At 33.6% G+C, this 22,268-nt stretch overlaps 2 protein-coding genes across 2 annotated transcripts; both read right to left on the bottom strand.

The window, feature by feature from the left end:
- Window positions 1-84: 84 nt before the first annotated feature.
- Window positions 85-1,961, bottom strand: LOC106662664 (acyl-CoA-binding protein-like). Its single transcript, XM_014386891.2, has 3 exons — window positions 1,806-1,961; window positions 461-575; window positions 85-320 (listed from the first exon to the last, which is right to left on the bottom strand). The coding sequence occupies exons 1-3, from the start codon at window positions 1,818-1,820 to the stop codon at window positions 181-183; spliced, it is 270 nt and encodes an 89-aa protein (XP_014242377.1). The 5' UTR covers window positions 1,821-1,961; the 3' UTR covers window positions 85-180.
- Window positions 1,962-5,289: 3,328 nt separating this feature from the next.
- On the bottom strand, window positions 5,290-15,589 carry LOC106662620 (acyl-CoA-binding protein homolog). Its single transcript, XM_014386824.2, has 3 exons — window positions 15,488-15,589; window positions 12,749-12,866; window positions 5,290-5,553 (listed from the first exon to the last, which is right to left on the bottom strand). The coding sequence occupies exons 1-3, from the start codon at window positions 15,500-15,502 to the stop codon at window positions 5,420-5,422; spliced, it is 267 nt and encodes an 88-aa protein (XP_014242310.1). The 5' UTR covers window positions 15,503-15,589; the 3' UTR covers window positions 5,290-5,419.
- Window positions 15,590-22,268: the final 6,679 nt, after the last annotated feature.

The following is a 22,268-nucleotide window of genomic DNA, read 5'->3' as shown; positions in this document are numbered from 1 at the left end:
TATGTATATTTTTTTACTTAAACAAAAAAAAGGGCTAAATATTAAGTTTTGGTCAGGGAATCGCACAAAAAAATTATAATAACATACTTGTGATTGATTTAATTCAAATAATGAAAAACAATAAAAATAAAACAATTGACAAAGTAATTAATAAACACCAATTTTACTTCATGCACTTATTCATTTCATGCCATATGTTGTGATTAGAGATTTAACTTTCTCGACATAAGACAATTTCGCATCGTTCTGATCTGTGCCTTTTTTTTTATTCCAGGCTTCCCATTTAGCTTTGCCCTTGAAATCAAACATACCAGGCTTGTCTGTAACAAAACAAACAATTGACACTTAATTGGTAACAAATATTTAAAAAAAAGAAGGACTTTTTCCAAATAAAACAAGATAAGATAATGTTAGCATTCAATCATGAAGATTATCTATAAAATATTACTTATACATTTACCGGTGTTTATATCCCCAACAGTCGCCTGCTTGTATAAGGCGTACACTTCGAGAAGGTCTTCATCCTTCGGTGAATTTTCAAGATTCTTGACGTCTTCGACGGCTTTGTTAAAATCCTAGAATGTCATAGAAAGGGATAAGCAATCAACCTGAATGGAGGAAATTGATGACGAAAAGTCAACTTCGTTGCCAGGGGAAAAATAAAGATTGTGCAATGTTTTATCAATTCAAAGTTAGATATTAAAAAGTAATCTAATCTGGATTATCCATTTTTTATAATAAAGAAAATGATCGATGTGTTTAAGTGGAACAAAAAACAAAAATCAAAAAATTTTGATAAAATATAATTCGAATGTGCAGGAAAACATGAAACAAATTTAAAAAAGCTTTAGTTTGAAATTAACTTGCAAATATTAGATTTATTTGTAGCATAATCATCCTGGTCATACTCACTGATTAGTCCGTGTTATATTATTATTATAAACCTTACAAGGAATAAAAATTGTTAATGAGAGGAAAAAAATTAGAAAAATGCTTGACTCTGACAATTACATTTTGCCATCTTCAATACAAATAAGTTTTTTAAAATAGCACAAAACCGTAATGAAGATGAAGATAAAAGAGATATTTAATAAAATTTTGACAGTCAACAATTTGGAATCTAAGTGTTCAAAAGCCCAAATGGAAGAAGATATATGTAACTGATTAAAAAAATGAACATAATGACGAAAATAATCTTGGAATGTATGGACAAAATTGAGAATTTTGAATACAAAGTTTAAAAATTGAATCTTAAAAGAATAAAAATTGTTAATGCAAGTAAAAATAAATTACAGAAAAATGCTAGAAGTGTATCTGTCAAATACAAATTGTTAATGCAAGGACAAATAAATCATAGAAAAATTCTTGAAATTTGGTAGAAAAAAATATCGACATACATTGAAATGTAATCACGGATTAAAATCAATTAATTCTATGACCTCTGCATAAGGTCACGTTTCCTTTTTATTCTTTTTTTTTTAGCTATTATTAACAATAAAAATCAATAAGAATTTTTTTTATTGTTTGAGAGACCTTGAGTTGTGAAGTAAACAATTTAACACTATTGTTTTGGATGTTTTTAATGATTTAGCCTAGGATTTCAGACTGCAGGTATTTTCCTGTGAGGGCCAATTTTGAAAATCATAAATAAACCAATGAATTTTTAAACTTTGATCATTCCTGGCGTGACAGATCTGGTCTTACAATTAAAAGGGCCTGAATAAAATATCAACTTTGACGAGCTATGGCATTTTCTGAATGTTTTCAAACGATTTGTACACATGAGAGGGTAAATTTATACTCACTTCGTCCAAACCCATTTCTTCTTTTGTTAAACGACTTGAAAACAAGGCAGAGATAATTGAAGAGCAGCGATTAAACCATTACTTTCAGTGATAAAATAAGGCAATCATCTGTCGAGTGAGTAGTGATGACCGAACTTCAGCGGGCCGAGTGGTGGGAGTGGACGATGACCCCCTCCATCACTGCCAGCTTAGGGACTGACGAACATGTCCATCAACAAATTTTCATTATTTTTAATTTATTAAACAATTCCAGGCGACTACAATATTATAAATAATTCAAATTTAAACTCTCCTTAATTATCAAACATATTTCCTTCCTTTGAAAATAGTTACATAACACAAAAAACCACATAGAGGCAATGCAGATTGGCGTTCAGTCTCAACATTTAAATTTTAAATTTAAGCAAATACAGTGGAAATGTAACAATGTATCATTGCTTACAGATCTTACGACGAAAATTACTAGAAAATTGGATTGATTTAGAATAACAAATAAAAAACACAGTATTGCTTTAAATTTTCATGTTATTCAGGATTGATGGAACATTTGGACTCATATTTGGTATTCTTTAGAAAAAAAACTATTATAACAAAATTTTTAGTATACTTATGACAAAAATGATCTAACAATAACAATAGGTCTATACTGCCCTGCTAAGAAGAAAGGCCGTATCTACTGTTTTGATAGTTTTGAGAAATTGACCTTTGCAGTTTTTCATGCTACATGGCCTCAGTTAAATTGCCATATTTTTTAAAGTTTTTGGCCTAGAAAACTTCACTTTTTTTTATAATCCTGGAAGCTTTTTTATTACTATTTATAAATTGTTTATCGATTCTCTTTTATTTTATGTATTTTTTTAATCAAAAAAAGTTGTTACATTAAATTTAACTAGCAAAGATTTGTGATAATTACATACAAACAATAATGTATCTGGAAAAAAAAGGTTTTTTAGAAACATTTTTTAAAATTATAATTTCTATTATTGCAATAGTAAGTAAATCAGTCCATAATGAATCACATATTTAAATTATTACCGCTGAAATTCCATTTCCTTTGTGCAATAATCATTAATTTATACATTTTATGCAGCAAAGAAATATAATTTAAATAGTATATGCATTAATTTTATCTTGTTATACAAACACTTTTTATTAAGATATGGTAAAATTCTGGAAATATGGTTTTTTGACTAGTATTCAAGATACAAAACGTTTTAGTCTAGATTGGGAGCGATACAATAGTTGCATTTTTGGAATGCTTTTTAAAGTATGGATTTCCTAATTAAATGTGTAGATCTTTTCACTAATCCACATAACGCTACTCGATATAGCACCAAGCCTGTGGGTCCTCTGTTCCATTTTTAGAGGAAATAGGTACTTTTAAATTTACTTTTTTTTACTGGCTTTACGCATTAGCCACCGGACCTTAAAGCTTGTATCCTTGTATAAAATAATATGTGGAGGGATGCCATTTAGGGGGTACCAAGAGGGCCAACACAGGGACGCAGCCAACCAGCCAGGCGGATCAACAGGTAGGGGTGATTGGGGGGGGAGTTTGTCTTAGAGGAAATGTGGATAAAAATCACTAAAATCAAAATACTGTGGAAAAGTCCACATCTCCCAAGCCCCCATTAGTTGACAGATATCTCCTTTTGTGTTGTTGAGAGTGAATGTATTTATTAGAGTGAATGGATGAGAGGGTCGAAGGTGGAATATTGAGTACCCCATTGACTCTAATTATTTATAGATTAGTTACACAGCAAGTAATATCGAATACTTCACCACCTCTACTTAAATGAATGTTACATGTTGGAAAGAATAAATGAGAGCTGAGTGTGCCAAAGTTTAAAAACTGCATACTCAACGACTGTTGACAATAAAACCACCAAAAGTGGATAATTTTTGAGACTTGAAACCATAAGCTCAACTTTGTATATATGTGCTTATATTTTATCCTTGTATATGAGCAGAATTGAGCTTATATAATTCAGCCAATCAACAATGGAATTAATTCTATAAAAAATGGCGGATGACTAAGAAAATTCAAATTACAAATAACTAATTTGAAATTAGCAATTGAAAAAATAAAATTGGATAATGTCATACTAAATTTTGAAATTTGCCATGATAATATATATTAAATAACAATATATCAATTTAAAAAAATCAGTTTTCATATAAATAAATTATATAATCACTTTTTCCTTTTTCTGGATAACAGATTTTCCTAGCTTAAAGTACCAAAAAAGTAGTTTTTATTATTTTTTTTTATTCTTATTTTAATACTGTTTTTACATACATTTTAAATTTATATTTTGTTGCTTGATTCCCAGCTCGTTGAGGCATTGTGCCTTCGTTGTTGGTGTTGCAAAGATTGGCCCAAGAATACAAATTGCTTGTTGCTTATAAATTGCTATTAAATATCTTTTTTTATAAACATTGGTATTTTTGGACTGTTGTCTGCCTATTTTTCTCACCTTAGTGCACATAATTAATAGGCAGAATCAGGGATCGCGGTAGGGAATTGGTTAGGGTGTCCGACTCCTATTTGCCAATTCCAAGAATCCCAGCACAGCCCATGGAATTTTAATTGGATATAATATGCAAAAGGTATAGTAAAATGGTTTGACACCTCGTCCGCATCACCCGAGTCGTTAGACATTAAGCCCTCCTGTATCAAAAAATTTCTTTATTTTTTAATAGACATTAAAGTTTGTTAGTGTTATTACTGTCAAAATCAGCCTTTTCAGCAGCATTCTTCTGGTTTAATAAAAATTTATGTACATATAATAAATAATGTACATATTTATCTGACATAAAACATGTTATGTAAAAAAATATTGAAAATCTGAATATCAAGTTTAGTAATAAAAATATGTAGTTTGATTTTTATTTGCCTATCCTTACTTTTTTGGTCTATCAAACTTGTCTTTGACTTCAGACCATTTTCAATGCTACTTAGACCCAAACTACAGAATATCACACCACATACCACAAAGGGATGTCTCACAATTTAAAACAAATATGGTTAAATAAACCAGTGGATGGATAAAAAAAAATACAGTCATGGTGAGATTTCTCTATGTGATCTGCTAGTTTGGTCATTAATGATCCTGGTCTGCCTATCCTCACTATGTGGGCACAGACTCAAACCGAATATGGCGAAATGCCGAAACATGTCTGACAGATCAACCGGGATGATTGGTAATGATGAAATTACACATTTTTATATCAGTCGCACTTTTGTCAATTTTCATCTGTCTGGGAGTTGGTAATGAAGAATTTCAATTGCAGATTATTTTCCCAATTTGAATTAATATGATCAATCAAAGTCAAGTTTGTGTAGTTCTGAAGATATTCAAAAGTTATTAAAAATTCATCAATCAAAATTATTATTTCATCCATTTGTATTGCCTAGTGTTCGTCACCTTTACATTTTTGTGATTTCAACTTATATGCACTATTTTAATGAATAGTCGGTAAAAAATGATGAACTATTTTAATTTAAGAAAACAAATTTAATAGCCTTTCTTTTCAAAGGATTACCATTTATACAAAATAAAATAAAATACAACAATTATAAATTTTTGTTATTTAAGTGTAGAAATAGGAACTTATGCGTAGCAGGAAATGAGATATTCGACAAATTTGATGTATTCTTTCATGGCGTCCTCCTTGCTCGTTCCTTTCTTTTTATTCCAGGCTTCCCATTTGTACTTTCCTTTCACATCCATCATGCCCGGCTTAGCTGGAAAAAAAAAATACAAAAAAAGCTTGAAATATGTGGATATACTTTGGAAATTTTCCGTTCAACCTGTTTACTGAGACACTGTAAGTCTGTCGGATAATGCGGGCCTTGATGAAGGAAAATTACACCAATCAGAATATAAAAAAATTGCCTCGACAAGTTTTTTGTTCCTAAGCGGTCACCTATTTATATAAATTTGCCCATTGCGTAACTTTTAAATTCAAAATGAAATAAGAAGATCGAAATCAAACGCATTTGTGGATCAACTTTGACTTTTACCAACCCGATTCTCAAGGACTGCCCAGTTCGCATTTCCACTAGGTGCCGGGACCAGAAGGACGACCAACTTTCTGAGTTAAATTATGAAATCTAATTGGAAATTTTTTTATCTTCGACTTGAGAGTTGTTTATTGCGGTAACCCAAGATTAAAAAAAAAAATCTCAGATCACCTGTGCACACAACGCGAGTTTGAAACGCATTACTTATTTGCAGAATCTTCTCTACTCGTTCCCACTTTTGTTGGTTGAAACATTTTTTTTTCCGTTAATGTGTGATAAGTCAATAACAGAACTGTTGACATTTACAGTCAAATGTCATCTCTGTTCCGCGTAGAATCCTGATGTCTTTTATATATTTACATATTGCATAATGCAATAGCAAGTATTAAAGACGAAGTGTCATGAAGTCCGGCCTTATATCAGCGTTATTTGATCACATAAATATTTCCATCAGTAATTGTCCTGTTTAAGTAAAACCCAAAAGTCGAGTTGAAAAAAAAAATTCATTTTCGATAGTGGTATCGAACGTAGTTTTCTCACCAGTTCTGTTAGTCTTATGCTTCATTGAACATGTGTGAATCTTGTCTGTCCATTTTGTTAATAAGTAATGTAAATTGTGCTAATTAGTCTTTTTTTTATCGTCTGTTCGTTTCTTACCCATGACTCCCAACTAATTGGTAGCAGAGCGTGGTTGAGCTCAGATTCGTGGTGCGTCGAACATTCGGGTAGTCACGTGATCGTCGAATTGTCGGTCCGTCAATTATAGTTTGTTCTTCGTTTGTAACGGGACAAGAAGAAAACATTAGAATCCATGGTGAGTAAAGAAATTACTCCTCGTGGCCAGTTAAGTTGGAAGCATTCTTAGACACGATCGGTCTGTTTGATGAAGAACCCCAGTCTAATGGCTTGAATGAAGAACAGCGCTAAGATTCACGACCAATAGATAAGGAAAAATAAAAGAGCTTACATCTACCTCATTTTAACCTTAACGGCTGACCAAGTAAATGCATTTAAAAGAACGAAGGATGCCGAGACATTGTGGAAGAACACAGAAGAAAAAGGGATCGATATATTGATGGAGTTGACAAAGATAAAAATGAAAATGGAATATCGACGAGCGTTTAACGCGGAGACCGAGAATTTATAAGTTGTCAGAGGTTTATCAGATATTTATGAATTAAATTATAACACCTCTAATAACAAAACCGCCGGATTGGGGCAATTTCTGATGTCGTTCGAAAAGAGAAGCAGAAAGGACCAACCGGTAAACGCATACAAGACGGTTATGAAAAGAATAGAAAAAACGCTTTTTACGCAAGACACTTCGTCACATCCAAAAGGATTGCTGGTTTAGACATAAGGACGATTCTGGTAGAAATCGACAGCTTCAACAAATAAAATACAACAAAACCACCATAAAAAAATTCGTCGGAGGGAAAAAGCGAATACCGTAACATGCACTGATATCCATTTTAAAGGAATGACTTTACTTCGTCCGCGTGACTTAGAATCCCTTGATGGAAAGCATCCTCGACGAAATAAAAGAAATAAACGTGGCTGAAGAATGAAGACACATCATGTCCCAGTGGCCTCTGGGACAATGGGGAGAGGCCGTAAAAACACCAGCTTATCGTGCCACAGAGGAAATTGCCAGATGCGACACCAAAAGAACTATAGAAGAAGTGACAGTGGCAAAAAACTGACAGCAAAACATTTGGAAATTTTAGGATGTTCTATTTATTACAAAAGGTCAGGTACAAACAGGTCCAAACTGGAACCGAAAGCGAAGAAGCTATTCCACCGAATAACATATTGCATAATATATGACACAGAAAATCAAGAAATGATTGAAACTTCAGATTTACAGTTTGATGAAGAAAAAATATGGTACAAAGCAGATTCAGAAAACACTAAAAGTAACTAATTATTCAGAAATCGTGAGATGCGGCCTGGTGTAGGTTTCAGAAAAACATTTTCTTTATCGTGCCAACGTTTCGATCTTTATTGAGATCATCTTCAGGGCTCAAAGTGTTTGTCTTCTGTGTAATTGGCACACTCAACACGACACGCAAGAATGGCACAATTACACAGAAGATAAACACTTTGAGCCCTGAAGATGATCTCAATAAAGATCGAAACGTTGGCACGATAGAGAAAATATTTTTCTGAAACCTACATCACACCAGGCCGCATCTCATGATTTCTGGAATAATTATCGATAACGGTCACTAATACCACACACACTAAAAGTAACGATACTTACTTCGACTTATTGCAAGAAAATAAAGGATTCAGAATAAATGATTCTAATAACCAGAACTGGACATCAACAGAAGAGGAAATAAATGAAGAAGGAACGAGGAGAAGAAATCTAGATAGCAGGGATGGGATCTAGGTGCATCAAATGAACCACATACAGATGACCAGCAACCTCATTCAAGGCCAAGAGGACCACTGGTATGGTAAAAAGACCTGTTGCGGTCTACTGTGAAAGTTTCGAAAAATGAAGAGTCGAAGAATTGGGAAAAAGCGATGCTTGAAGATGCAATGAAAGTCTGGCAAGAAGTACCAAGACGAGTCGGATAAAAGACAATAAAAAACCGACACGACACGCAAGAATGACACAATTACACAGAAGACAAACACTTTGAGTGAGTAGAAAACTTTGATTGAATATATAAAATATATTTTGCATTGTATAAATTCTCTTTTCCACATCCAAATTGTAATTGTAATATGTAAACAATGTTTGTAAATCCCAGGCCCTGAAGATGATCTCAATGAAGATCGAAACGTTGGCACGATAAAGAAAATGTTTTTCTGAAACCTATATCACACCAGACCGCATCTCACGATTTTTAAATAAATACTATGACAGTTGCATTTAAAAGCCAACAGAACAAACATTACCTGAGCTCAACTTTTGACAGTATACATGGAAATACACCCTGGATTTGATAAAGGTAAAAACATAAAGTTTTGATAATGGAAAAAAATACATGGCGTACCACAATTAGGGAGGTGCTGGTATGTAAAACAAAACCAAATTTTGTAAAAATGGAGAAAAAACTTGAAATCTGTCTCATGTATTTTCATCAAAAGAGAATCAACTTAATTATAATAATTGACGTTTATGTGGATGATTTCATAGTGCTAGGAAGGACAGATGCAATTATAAACAAATATATGTCAATGTTGGAGACTCAACTGAGATCATTTAAAAGCCAACTCATTTTTGGGAATTGCAATAGCAAAACATGACTTTGATCAACTTTGATAGAGAAAACAAATATAGAAGAACTGCTTAAGGACTATCAAATGTCAGAATGCAACAAAGCCAAAACAGCTCAAGGTTGAACCGTTACCAAGAAGTCATTGGATCGTTAATGTTCTTCAGTAGAGTAACATGTTTTGACATATCGTATGCAGTTGGTCTCTAACAGTATAACATAGATTCGAGAGAGATTCATTGAACTGCGGTGAAGCATTATTCAGGTACCTACAAGGAACAAAGGATTTATCCTTAAAATGATTCAGCTCCATCAGCGTATACTGATGCAAGCTGGTATACAACTAAAGACTAACTCCTATGGAGGGTTCATAACATTGGAAGGACCTTAGACAACTAGAAAAGCAACAAGCAGACTCTCGACCCTTACGATGGAATCTGAGCTCAGCGCTATGCGGAGTTCAGGAGGTGATGTGCAATAAATCATTGAGGAGGTCGATGGCGTTTAAATGTCTACAGAACGAGAAACAAAGCAGAAGAAGAAAACACATAAACCGCAAATTTCACTTTGTAAGAAATGAGGAGCATCGTGGAACCATCCACCAAGATGGTTGCCTTTTCATTACAACCTCATTTTCATCAGGTTGAAACAAGCACGGCCAGCAGATGTGATGACAAAGTCAATGAACGGTTAACGAGGAAACATTATAGAATCATTTTCTTAATTAAATAAATAAATAACGATGCATATATTAAATAATAAAATGAAAGGAGGGAAAACGTTGGAAAAAAATCATTTTTGTGGTATCGAACATTTCCCACCAGTTGAGTAAGTTTATGCTTCAGTAGAACATCTTGTATGTCCCTTTTGTTATTAGACTAATGTAAATCAAACTAGTAATTTTTTTTATCGTCTGTGCTATTTAGACTCACCCCTGTACCGCAAATAAAATAATCTAACTATAACATTAAAGTTAAAAAATTGAAGTTAAATTTGTTTCTGTCTTCACGTGCTCAGTTCTCTTGTTCAACTTACTGTGCCTTCTTCGTCTATTTTCTCATAAATTTGAAATGGAAATATATCATTAATGTTTACTTTCCAACACAATTCCAAATACGATACAATATATTTTTTCTCTTTTTCCAAATAAATATGTTGTTGTTGATGAAGAGGGTCCAATTTTTAAAAGAGTATTTATTTCCGTTTGCTGTGTTATTTTTCCGTTGAACGTTTGAATACGACGTCGGCGTCTATTAGCGAATTGACTGGTGGCGAGGTTTAGAAAGTAGATTCGGCGTTTGTTTACATTTCCGCGGTGAAAGTTATACGTATATGTACCATAATATTAAACAACAATTTTATACAATTAGTTCACTTTGGAATTTATTAGAAAAAAATGTATAAAGATGTTAAAGAACAAGAATTTTATACTTAAAGAAATCATAAGGCTAAAATTAATCGAGTTTTGAGTCATAACCTTAGTCTGCAATGCAAGGCTTCTTACAGCTTTCAAGTCTCCTTAGCTAAGTAAAAAAAACATTATGCAAGAATTCATCCAGTTTCATGTTATAAGCTAAGTCAAAAAATTCTAAATGCTAGAATTCATTCAGTTTGATGTCATTAGCATAGTCAAAAATATTTCTTAATGCTGCTCATTCGTACAGGTTTTAAGTCATCAGCTAAGTAAAAGAAAATCGAAAGGCTTAAATTATTCCTATGTTAACAGGTAGGTCAAAAAATTCTAAATGTTAGAATTCATCCAGTTTCATGTTACTGTAGCATCTTATTGCTACTATTCGTATACGTTTTAAGTCATCAGCTAAGTAAAAAATCGTAAGGCTTGAATTATTCCAGTTTTATGTTAATAGGTAAGTAAAAAATTCTAAATGTTAGAATTCATCCAGTTTCATGTTGCTAGATAAGTCAAAACATCTTATTGCTAGTATTCGTATAGATTTTAAGTCAATCAGCTAAGTAAAAAAAATCGTAAGGCTTAAATTATTCCAGTATTTTGTTAATAGGTAATTCCAAAAAGTCTAAATGCTAGAATTCATTCAGTTTGATGTCATTAGCATAGTCAAAAATACTCCTTAATACTAGAATTCATTCAGTTTGATGTCATTAGCATAGTCAAAAATACTCCTTAATACTAGAATTCATTCAGTTTGATGTCATTTGCTAAGTCGAAAATATACTTAATACTTGAATTCATTTAGTTTCATGTTATTAGCTAAGTCACAAAATTGTAAATGCTAGAATTTATTCAGTTTGATGTCATTAGCATAGTCAAAAATATACATCCAGTTTCATGTTATTAGCTAAATCAAAAAATTGTAAATGTTAGAATTTATTCAGTTTGATGTCATTAGCATAGTCAAAAATATACTTAATACTAGAATTCATCCCGTTTCATGTCATTTGCTAAGCCAAAAATATTTTTAATTAACCTTTTTATGTAAGGTTTTGGTTGAAATGAAAAAGATTAATTAATTGAAAGAAGTAATTTGGTCAATAGACCACTAAATATAATATTAAATATTCTTAATGCTAGAATTATAACATATTTCAATTTATTGGCTAAGAAAAAAATAAATCTTAATGATATAGTTCATTCAGTTTGATATCATTAGCTAAGTAAAAAAAATCTTAAGGCTAGAGTTATTTCCAGTTATTAGGTAAGGCAAAAAATTCTTAAGCCATTAATTCTTCTAGTTTTACGCAATTCTTTAAGTAAAAAATTCCTACAACTGTAATATTTCCAGTTTCAAGAAGCACCAGTCTACGGACCTGGGATAACCGATTTTAGTGAAACTTTTTTTTTATGATACTCGATTGAAAATATCCTTCAAAAATATATGCCATTATCTTAGTAAAAAATGATGGAGGCTGGAATTCTTCAGGTTTCAAGTCAAGTCCCCAGCTAAGTCAAAAATTCTAAGTGCTAGAATTCAACCAATTTCTTGTCATTAGTTAAGTAAAAAATATTTTATTGCTACAGATCATCCAGTTTCATTAAGTCAAAAAAATCTTGAGGCTGGAATTCTTACAGATTTTAAGTCCCTTGCTAAGTCAAAGAATTCTTAACTAGAATTCATCCAATCTCATGTCATTAACTTAGTCAAAAAAATTATTAATACTCGAACTCATCCAATTTCATGCCATCAGCTCGGTCAAAAAAACATCTTCAGGTTGGAATTCATCCAGGTTCACGCCATTACAATAGTAAAAAAAATTCTTCAGCCTAGAATTCATCCAGTTTCAAGTCATTTGCTAAGTAAAAAAATATTCTTAATGCTAGAATTGTTACAGAAAATTATATTTAAAAAAACAAAAATTGTAAATCATTTCAAGTATTTTTTTCTCCGCTACTCGTCCTTAGGCAAGAAGCTTGGACACGAGTCTAATATTATTCGACTTAGTATTACCAAAAAAAGTTCCATTCAAATTTGGTGGTTAGAAACATGGTTAGAATTCTTGTCTAATTTTTTTTCAATTACACAAGTTTATCTAATTGTAAAATTTTTCAGTCTATTCTCCAAATTCGAAAACAAATCCTAAAGCTACAATTTTTCCAGTTTAACGTCATTGTCTAAGTATGTCCTTGTTCTTTGGTTAATTTCGTTCGCGTTTGTCGTCTGACCAAACTGATATTGAAGTTTCTTTGAAATTTTTTGTCAACTACTCACAAGTGTTGTTATCGCCGATGGCGGCCTGTTTGTAGAGTGCGTAAAGCTGAAGAAGTTCCTCGTTTGTCGGCCTTTTTGTCAAGGCTGTTTTCACCCTCTCCGCGCATTCGTTGAAACTCTGAAAAGCAAGGTCCATGAGGTCTCAGGAAATACGGCATTACCCGGATTTTTAAAAGAATTGACCAATTTGGAAAACCCCCATAGTTTCCAGTCATTATTCAAATTAATAATGGCGATTTTGTGTAATGCAAAAGGTATGTTACTTCATAAAGAAATTAAGCCCCCCTCGCCTGTCACTAAATCGCAGGCACAAACTTAGTCTAACTACTATAATATTTATTGATTTTAAATCGATACAGACAATTGGCTAAATGTGTACACGATTTCGGGAGGGAGTGAAAGCCACAAGTCGTGTCGGTAATTAGTCAGAATATTAATTAAAATAGTCACGCCATTACCTCGAATTAAAAGTTAACAATAGAAATTGAACGCTCGTTAGCATTTTAAATTCAAACCCGGGTCACAAACATTTCATTAGGAAAATTATTGGCTGCCATTTATCCATGGGGATCAATGAGGAGCCATAAAGTTCCCACTATTTAAAATGTAACAAAAATAAGCCTGATCTATCCCTTGAAAATATATAATTACATTTTTCTGACGGAAAAGTTTCCGCGTGTGAATGCCCGCTGTCGGGTCTTCAATCCTTGTTTCTTCAGAGCGCCTTTCTCAAAAATTAAAACGACCACGAATCAACAACTTTCGAGATTTCTCCCAGTGAGCGGTAAACGAACCGTAGAACATCCGGAGTTATGTTGAAGATCTCACTCCTTACATTAATGAGGGAAAGATGAAACAAAAAGAACGATTTAAAGACACCGACCGAAACGGCAAACAGCGAGAATACGCGGACAGGAAATGAAATCTCGATGTTGCCTGTAGACCGCGTAGCATGAACTTGCACCATCAGAACCTATTTAGATAATTAAAACAATCTAGTCTGTTTTTATTCGTGTTCTTTAATTGCTTTTGTCCACAACCTTGTATAACATAAATTAAACCTATTTTAAAGAAAGACATGCTTTATCACGTCTTTCTCTTGTTGGTTGATGACTAAAAAACATAAATTTAGAACATTAACCGAATGTTACACTTATTTAAGATTTAATTGTATAATTGCGTCCAGTTTACGTTATTCAAAATAAAAAAATGCTGAATCCTTTGACAAATGTTAATAAATTTTTGAAAAATGCGATTTGTTTTCATCTGGTGTGTATATTCTCGCTGTTTTTCCGATCTGTAATAGAAACTGCATGGGATTTTATGTTTTTCATTTCGTCTTTCGTCTGAAAACTTTTGTACGTCCGGTCTTCAGCCACTGCCTCTTCCCTAGAATTACTTATAATCATTTGTAACGGCATTCCGCGGTCGTGAATCGTAGATCGAACCCGTATTTTGAGAGATTACACTGCTGGAATGTTTTAATCGCGACTGGGCGGTTTCCTACAGCCATCCTGACGAAGAAGGTATTAGAAGAATTATTTTGTGAATTTACAAGAAAAGGAAGAGGGACGTCTTCGAATGTGGCTCTCGTTTGGTTTACGTGCCCTGTAAACTTCATAGCCTATTTTAAAAAGATGACAAACAACTCCGTTCCATGGCGTCCTTTCCATAGTGAAAGCCTTGCATTTATTTCCATGCCAAATTCAAAAGCGAAAAGCCAAGAGACAGCTTGCCAAAAAAAAAAAAAAAAATCCAGTAGAAACTGCAGAGATGATACAATACCGGATTTTGATCAATAAACGATTTGATTCATCATCATTCATCATTTCAATCATCATGTCTCGAAATCGCATAGTCATGTTTCACTACGAAATAACTCATTATAATTGTTTCGAAACTTAAAAATTATTATGCGCCACGTCCGTTGAACGTATGAAGAATTCTGACTTGACTGATTCATATATTTATTTTGTTTTTAACCAATTTTAAGTCAATAAAATCATACAATTTGTATCTTTAAAGAAAAAGTATATCAACAACAAATTGCTTTGTAGTAAACAAACAAAACAGCATACATTTCTGTAAAAAAAATAAAAATAAAAATCACAAATTGCAAGCTTTTTTGACTAGTAAGTAGTCTTTTTCCCTTAACTACGAGTACATCTAAGAAAACCAGGTAAACACAAACAGTTGTAAAATTGATTTGTTTCTATGTGAAAGAACACAAAAATAAAAGAAGAAAAGATACGAAATAATAAAAAAAAATAAACAAAGAGAAAGATATCATACCATTATGTCATTAATAATTGCATTCTTAAATTAAGAACATTGTTTGAACTAAGGGCTTCATTTAAAAACTACACGATTCCCCATCTAGATAAGTACAAAGATCATTCTAAAAACTAAAAATCAAAAAGTATTTACAAAAAATGCCACCGAAAAATTTATTGCATAAAGTTATATATTTATCACTTATACCTTACGTCTATAATGTTCATCATAATTTGTTAAATCGATGTTTGCTAGAATATGTAGGACGGTTTTTTGATGTTACGCTTTCAAAGGTTCTTCGGACATCCGAAGACCGGATCAGGTTTTTTCTTAAAAAGTTTCATTGTACTTGGAAAAAAAAACCCACAAATTACTCCCGCTTAAAATTTGTAAACAAGTCATGCAAGGATTGAATAATGGAAAAAAACGTTCAAGTTGTTATTTAAATCAAGCAGTTTCGCTTACTTCTTCGAGAGACATCGTCAGTGCGGCCAAAAGAGAGCGGGACAGCGACTAAGGCCGTGGAGTTCCCAAAGGCCCCAAGAAGCTGCTCCCCACTCGGCCGCTTTAGTTTTTTTTCCACCCCCCTCGACGCGCAATGGCCTCTTTTGATTTCTGGTTGAACAAGGATGGAGAGTTTTTTTGGATACATGAACGTAAATATTCTCCTGGACGACCCAAAAATTGGCTGAGAAAATCTGGACAGTTGTCTGTCATAATTGCAAATTATATGACGCTCTGTCATTAAAAACCCAGTAAAATTCTCTCCATATCATAAAAATCTTCTGAGAAACGGTCGGAAATTATTTATTTGTACATAACATTGAATGTTTTCTCTTTTTTACCACGAAAGACGTTGAACGCCTAATAAAACTGAATATTGTTGCGCATTAAGAGAATATTTCCAGATAATAGATCTCGTCCTACTCACATCTCGTCGCATTGTCAGAAAATTCACAAGATTGCCGCAAAGATGTTTTTAAAACTATAATATAAAAAAAATTATATTTCCTTCTCGTGATCAACCTGTTCTTCTTGCAGTTTCGTTCACACGCGTTTCTAAATTACGCCATCTTAAGTAGATGGATTATTAAAGAAAGTCCCAATGGCTAAAACACTGTCAAAACAGTGTTTTAATTTTTACCCAATTCATTAAATGATATATTGTCAGTGTAATACTAGGGATAATATTTTTCCAATTAAATAAGGTTTTGGTTGAGATAAAAAAGTCAGTGTCACTAGCGGGATTCGAACCCACGATCTTCGGCTAGATACGCTGCTGCTCTACCACTTGAGCTATCGTGACCTCGATCCACTCGGACATCAACTCCCCATCTCAACCTCACCTTTTGAATTTTCAGAATTTATTTGGTCAAGCGGACCACGAAACCTAATAAAATGTACTAGGGATAATATCCAACAGACTAAAAAAACCACGAAAAATATTTTCTTTCTCACGTAAAATATCAAATGGAGCAAATTTTTAAGGAATTTTATTAATTAAACAAAATATATAAAATTAAATCTTCTACAGGAGATTAAAAATATTCTAAAAAACGATTTTATGCTCGTTGATTGCATGATTAAAATAAAAAATTAAAAAAAACAAAAAACAGTTGCTTGTGAGAAGGTTGAAGCATTAAAGCAACTCTGACAAAATGTTATCACGTAAAAAAATAGTAACAATAAATTGGCCAAGCGGTCCACGAAACTAATGAATTTAATAACAATAAAAATTGAATAGAAAGGGTAAAGTATCAGTAATATAATTAACAAAGTTTCACAATAATATTGTGAAAATAAATTTAAAAAATTATCTTTTGCGCTTGAAGTGCTAACAAACAAGTGGAAATTTTGTGTATTTTCTCGGAAGAACCTTTAAAAGCATTATCACTCTTTTTTCCTCAACAGCGAATCGCTTTTAATGTCTTCAACCTCTTGAAGGATCATGAGTCATGATTACAAACGATTAAAACGTTTTCGTGTTAGCTTAATATTAAAAGCTGATTGTATAAGATAAAGAACCGGTCGGAACGACAAAAAAATAAATAAGTTCATGTTGTTCTTTCATATTTACCTCTTGTAATATCAGGGAAAAAGTGAAAATTTGAAATTAAAACTTTCCCTCTCTCTCTCACCCTGTCACTCTCTCTCACCCTCTCCCTTTCCATCTCTCCCTCTCTTGCTCTCTTTCCTTCTGCTCTATCTATCTTTCACACTTTCTTTCCTTCTTTCTCTCTTTCTCTCTCAATCCTCTTCTCTTTTTTCTCTCTCATCTCTGTCCCTCTTATCNTCTCTCTCTCTCTCTCTCTCTCTCTCTCTCTCTCTCTCTCTCTCTCTCTCTCTTTCTCCCTCCCTCTCTCGCTCTCCCTCTCCCTTTCCATCTCTCTCTCTCTCTCTTGCTCTTTCCTTCAGACTTTATCTATATTTCACACTCTCTTTCCCATTTTCTCTCTTTCTGTCTCAATCTCTAAACATAGTAAATACGCAGAACACGCAAATAGTCTGGGTATAATAATGCATGAAAAATTAAGTTGGAACAACCAAGTGAAATATATATGGAATAGCGTTTATCGTCGTCTAAATCAGTTTGAAAACATAACAGTAAATCCTTGATTTAATGTGAGAGTACAATTAATTAAAACTGTAATGTTTCCCCAGTTTGAATAGATGCGGAGTCAGATATGTAAATAAGAAAAATACCACGTACCTCCAAAGCGCTCAAATCGGAAGCATAAGTTAAATATTTAGAGTGAAAAAGTGAACATATAACTCGACACTTTAGGAAATTAAAAATTTTGAAAATCAAAGAACGTCGAGGGTTAAAATTATCTATGAATACAAACTATTGTATTAACTGTAATTAGCTAGTCAGGTAAATAATAAAAACAATATTATCCAACTATTTGTATAAGAAAATTCGATTCTTGTAAAGAGCTCACGACCAACAAGAGGCGTAAACATCAGATTAAGGATAACAAAATATTAATCATCAGCATTCAACAAATCATTTATAGTTGAAGCAAAGCGCAATTTTAATAATTTAAATACAAATTTAAATATAGAACAAGAATATTCAAGGAAAACATTAGTAAAAACATTATTGTCTACTTGTTATATAACTCCTTACTGAATATATAAATACATGTATAAATAGTACAACGACGCATTTGATGCACCGAAAATGTATTAATTATTTATTCTTCTTGTATTGTCTTATTTATTGTATTAAAAACACTGTTGAGAACAAAAGGAACTTTATTGCAATAGCACATGTACAAGACTAGACAAGAACTGACGGTCGCGCCGCCTATCGATACATACAACAGACTAATCGATTAATTAGTGTTCGGCGGCTTCTTCAACACTCCCCCTCGAAGACACATCCATGCCCATCCTTGCTATGCACGTGTTGTGCTTGTGCTTGGTGAGTGGCTTCGTTAATACGTCCGCCGGCATCTCTTGGGTTGATAGGTATTTTAAACAGACGATGCCTTCCGATGACGCTTCCTTCACAAAATGGTGTCGCACGGCTATGTGTTTGGTCCTCGGGTGAAAACGCTCATTTTCGGCTAGCTTTAAAGCGCTCAGGCTGTCGTTCATTATGGTGATCGGTTCTCGAGGGTAGCCAAATTCCGTAAGTAGTTTGTTAAGGTAAAGTGCTTCTTTTGACGCTTCTGTAAGACTCATATATTCTGCTTCGGCACTAGATAATGCTACTGTCTTCTGTTTCTTGGCTTCCCAGGTAACAGGTCCTCCTGACAACATAAAAATGAATCCTGTGTAAGACCTTCTGTCTTCCTGGCGATTGGCCACTAGACAAGAACTGACGGTCGCGCCGCCTATCGATTCATACAACAGACTAATCGATTAATGAGTGTTCGGCGGCTCCTTCAACATATTGCTTTATTGAACTTTAGGGTTTGACAGACTTTAAAATTGCATAATTTTTTTATTTAGTAAATTGTATGTAAAATTTGATATAAAAATACATAATATTCAATTATATGTAAGATATATATGTATATGTAATAAGTTAAATAATATTAATATAAATAATATGGTTTAGTTGTAGTGGTAGAATATGTAGGTTTATAAATTTTATATAAACGTAATGGAACTCGATAAAACGTGTACGTTATCTAAGAAAGGACAAAAATGTCATGATAGTATGAATAAAAAACAAGTTAAGAAATATATTTTTCTCTATCTCCTCTCTCTTTCTCCATACCATTTTTCCTCTCTCTCCCTCTTTCTACTACCCTCCAGTTTTTGGTAAATTAAACTGAAGGAGATTTCAATTTACAATAAAAATTGTCGGCTTTTAAACAAAATATCAGACACGGGTTATTCCAGTTCATCGCCATCTATTTGTTTTGCCATCGAGATAAGATTTGATTTTCTGGATTTTGCTCGATAAAAGCCAAGCTAAATATCTTTTTTTTAACAATTTCGTCGCAAAATTTAACCCGAAGCTTATTACGGACAAAGTGCATAAATATTAACATACTGAATTATTACAATTAATTAAGGTTTTTAGTTAAGATAAAAAAGTCAATGGCACGAGCGGGATTCGAACCCACGATCTTCGGCTAGATACGCCGCTGCTCTACCACCTGAGCTATCGTGACCTCGTGTAATATATTAATTAGTCAAGCGTACCACGAAATTAGTGAATTTAAATACTGAATTATTTTGACATGTTGATTTTTTATTTGAAGATAGTTGTACGTAATAAAACATTTTTCAATAATTAATCATGAATATCCAACAGTATACCTATAACAATACATGGTTATCATGAATTTGATAAATTGGTGAATAATACCTTGTATTTGTAAGGTTTTTTCTTTATTTTTTTAGATTTGCAATGGTTTACATTTACAACTGAACAGCAAAGGTTGACCTTAATTACTTGTACAATTTGATAGCTTTTTATTGTTCATTAGGTTAAAAATAAACAGGTAAGAAAGTGTAATAACAATTTTACATTTGTTCCAGGGATCTATCTTCGTTCATGTCGTCTCCATGTCCTAAATTGACGCTATCATAAACTTTACATTTTGTTTATTAAGTTCTAAGACACATATCGAAAACAATTTATCTTTTTTGGCTGGTATCGGTTGACATATCACTGTCACGAAATTAAAAGCATATCTCTGTCCTACTAACCCCCATGATGTTACAAAAAACAATTTGATATCAGCGGATCAATTGTAGATATTTCTAAAGAAATGGTTAAATTTAAAAAACGGCTGTTCTTGATCATAATCATTAAAATAAACGGTATTTTAATCGATCGAATTAAAAATCGAATGGATCAACCAGGTTGATTGGGTAAAAAATCAATCCCTATAAGTACACTCCAAATAATATTAACGCATTTTTTTTAAATTTATGGTTAAATGCTTTTTATAATAATTATATTGTTTAGAGTGCAATTTTCGCCCATCCGATGTGAAAGACTGACAGTGAAGAGTACTTGAGGCGTCATCTATTGACGATCCGTTTGGTTGGAGCTCTTCATCAAAGATGGCGATGTCGTCAAGATGAAATGCCCAGAGACTTGAAATTGCTTCGGATTATCGAGAAAAAAATATTTACAAGTTTATTTATTATAAATTGTTGTGAGCGGTATTTTTTTTCGTGCGCGCGCGACTCGCGGCTCGTTTGATCGAAGGGTGCTCCGAGCGGGTAGCGAGCTACTCCACTCTAGGCCCATCAAGCCTTTTAGGGAGTAAGATGTGTCAGGTTGCCCGGGCTTGACGGGTGAACACCCTCTACTTACTTCCCACTATCTCTGAACGGGGAGGTTTGGGAAAAGATACAACAATTCGGACAGAACAATCAAGTCCCTTTATTAATACGGCTGAACAATCCCCGACATGTACAATCAACTCGTGAATAAAGCCATAACCCTGCTTATAACTAACAACTCTTTATTCCTATTGAACAATTGATATGCAAAACCTATTTACTGGAAGACTATTTCTACATATAAACCAACGCTCTTACTCTCATTATCAAAACCTTACTATGAGCTTAATTATTGGGATCGTAGTACTTAAAATTAGGCCGCAGCCCGAAATCGCCCAACTGTTCTCCAATTCCCCGCAAACCGATTGACAAAGCTTGTACTTACAGGATCCTGACAGTTAGGTGGTTCGGATTCTGAGAACTATGTTGTCTCCGTCGTCCTCTCGGCGTCTCTCTCGACGCCTATTCCTACGGCACGCCGGGGCCGCCCCGACCGTGGCAGCTCTCCGCTGACCGCCTCTCTTTTCAATTCCTCATCTTCTGCACGGGACCCTCCGACTGACTCAACTGCGGACTCCCGGACTACGGACTGCGCTCTCTACTACGAACTCTACTCGAACTCTCCTCGGACTGTACTCCGATTGTACTGCTCTACACCACTCGGTCTCTACTCCGATTGTGTTTTTGTACCAATCCGTTCAGGGAGGAGGTGGGAAACAGCTACGCTTAGAAAATACTGTTATACTTCCGAGTGACTCGACCGCCCTTGTCCTCTCCAGGTCATCGAGCTATTCCAGAAGAGTCCGGGCATTATCTAATCCTGGGGTTGAGCGATAAGGCCACTCTTCAGCACAACAGCCAATTTTTCTAGGGTGATTGCCCCGGGATCGACCCACATTTCTCAATCGAAAACCTCCAGCTGTTATCATTTCGCCAGCTTTGTTTAGCTGCGTCTGGAATTTTCGAGAAAGACGAGGTCGGCTCCCGAGATCTCAGGCCACTTCTGATTGCCCTGTCATGCACAATACGATTTCCCAACAATTCTTACGTCTAATCTTAATATTTACATTATACTTAATTTCTACAAAACCCTGTTTAAGATTCCCTTTTGGGAATCTTCACATAAATGAACTATAATATAGATTATAACGACGTGTAAATTAAGGAGTTACAATTCTGAGGATAGTTTTATGAAAATGTGATTTTTAATGTTAATACGCTTTAGTATTTAGTTTCCCTAGTTTAAAACCTCAATTGAAAAAAAAAAAAAAAATAGCGAGAATAAACGGACCAGAAATGTTTAGTTTGGATAAAACCATTTTACTTATTATGGGTGAATTGATTATCCATTTACGAAAACGGCGCTCGGACATACTAAACCAGCAACACAGTCAGGTTCGGCAAAACTGTATCGGAATTATTTCAGGCGCGAACTACGAGTCATCAGAAAATTCACATTAAAATCATTTTAAATTATTTTAAGGAGTAA

Source organism: Cimex lectularius, unplaced genomic scaffold, assembly GCF_000648675.2.
Source record: "Cimex lectularius strain Harlan isolate CLEC.00 unplaced genomic scaffold, Clec_2.1 scaffold33, whole genome shotgun sequence".
NCBI lineage: Eukaryota > Metazoa > Arthropoda > Insecta > Hemiptera > Cimicidae > Cimex > Cimex lectularius.
This window is presented reverse-complemented; position numbering and strand designations above follow the sequence as displayed.

What these genes read in the sequence shown, in the direction of transcription:
- LOC106662664 (XM_014386891.2), bottom strand. An exon ending in TGTTGGGGATATAAACACCG is followed by an intron (nt 321 to 460) that starts GTAAATGTATAA and finishes GTTTTGTTACAG; the next exon opens with ACAAGCCTGGTATGTTTGAT.
- LOC106662620 (XM_014386824.2), bottom strand. An exon ending in CATCGGCGATAACAACACTT is followed by an intron (nt 5,554 to 12,748) that starts GTGAGTAGTTGA and finishes TTTTTTTTCCAG; the next exon opens with CTAAGCCGGGCATGATGGAT.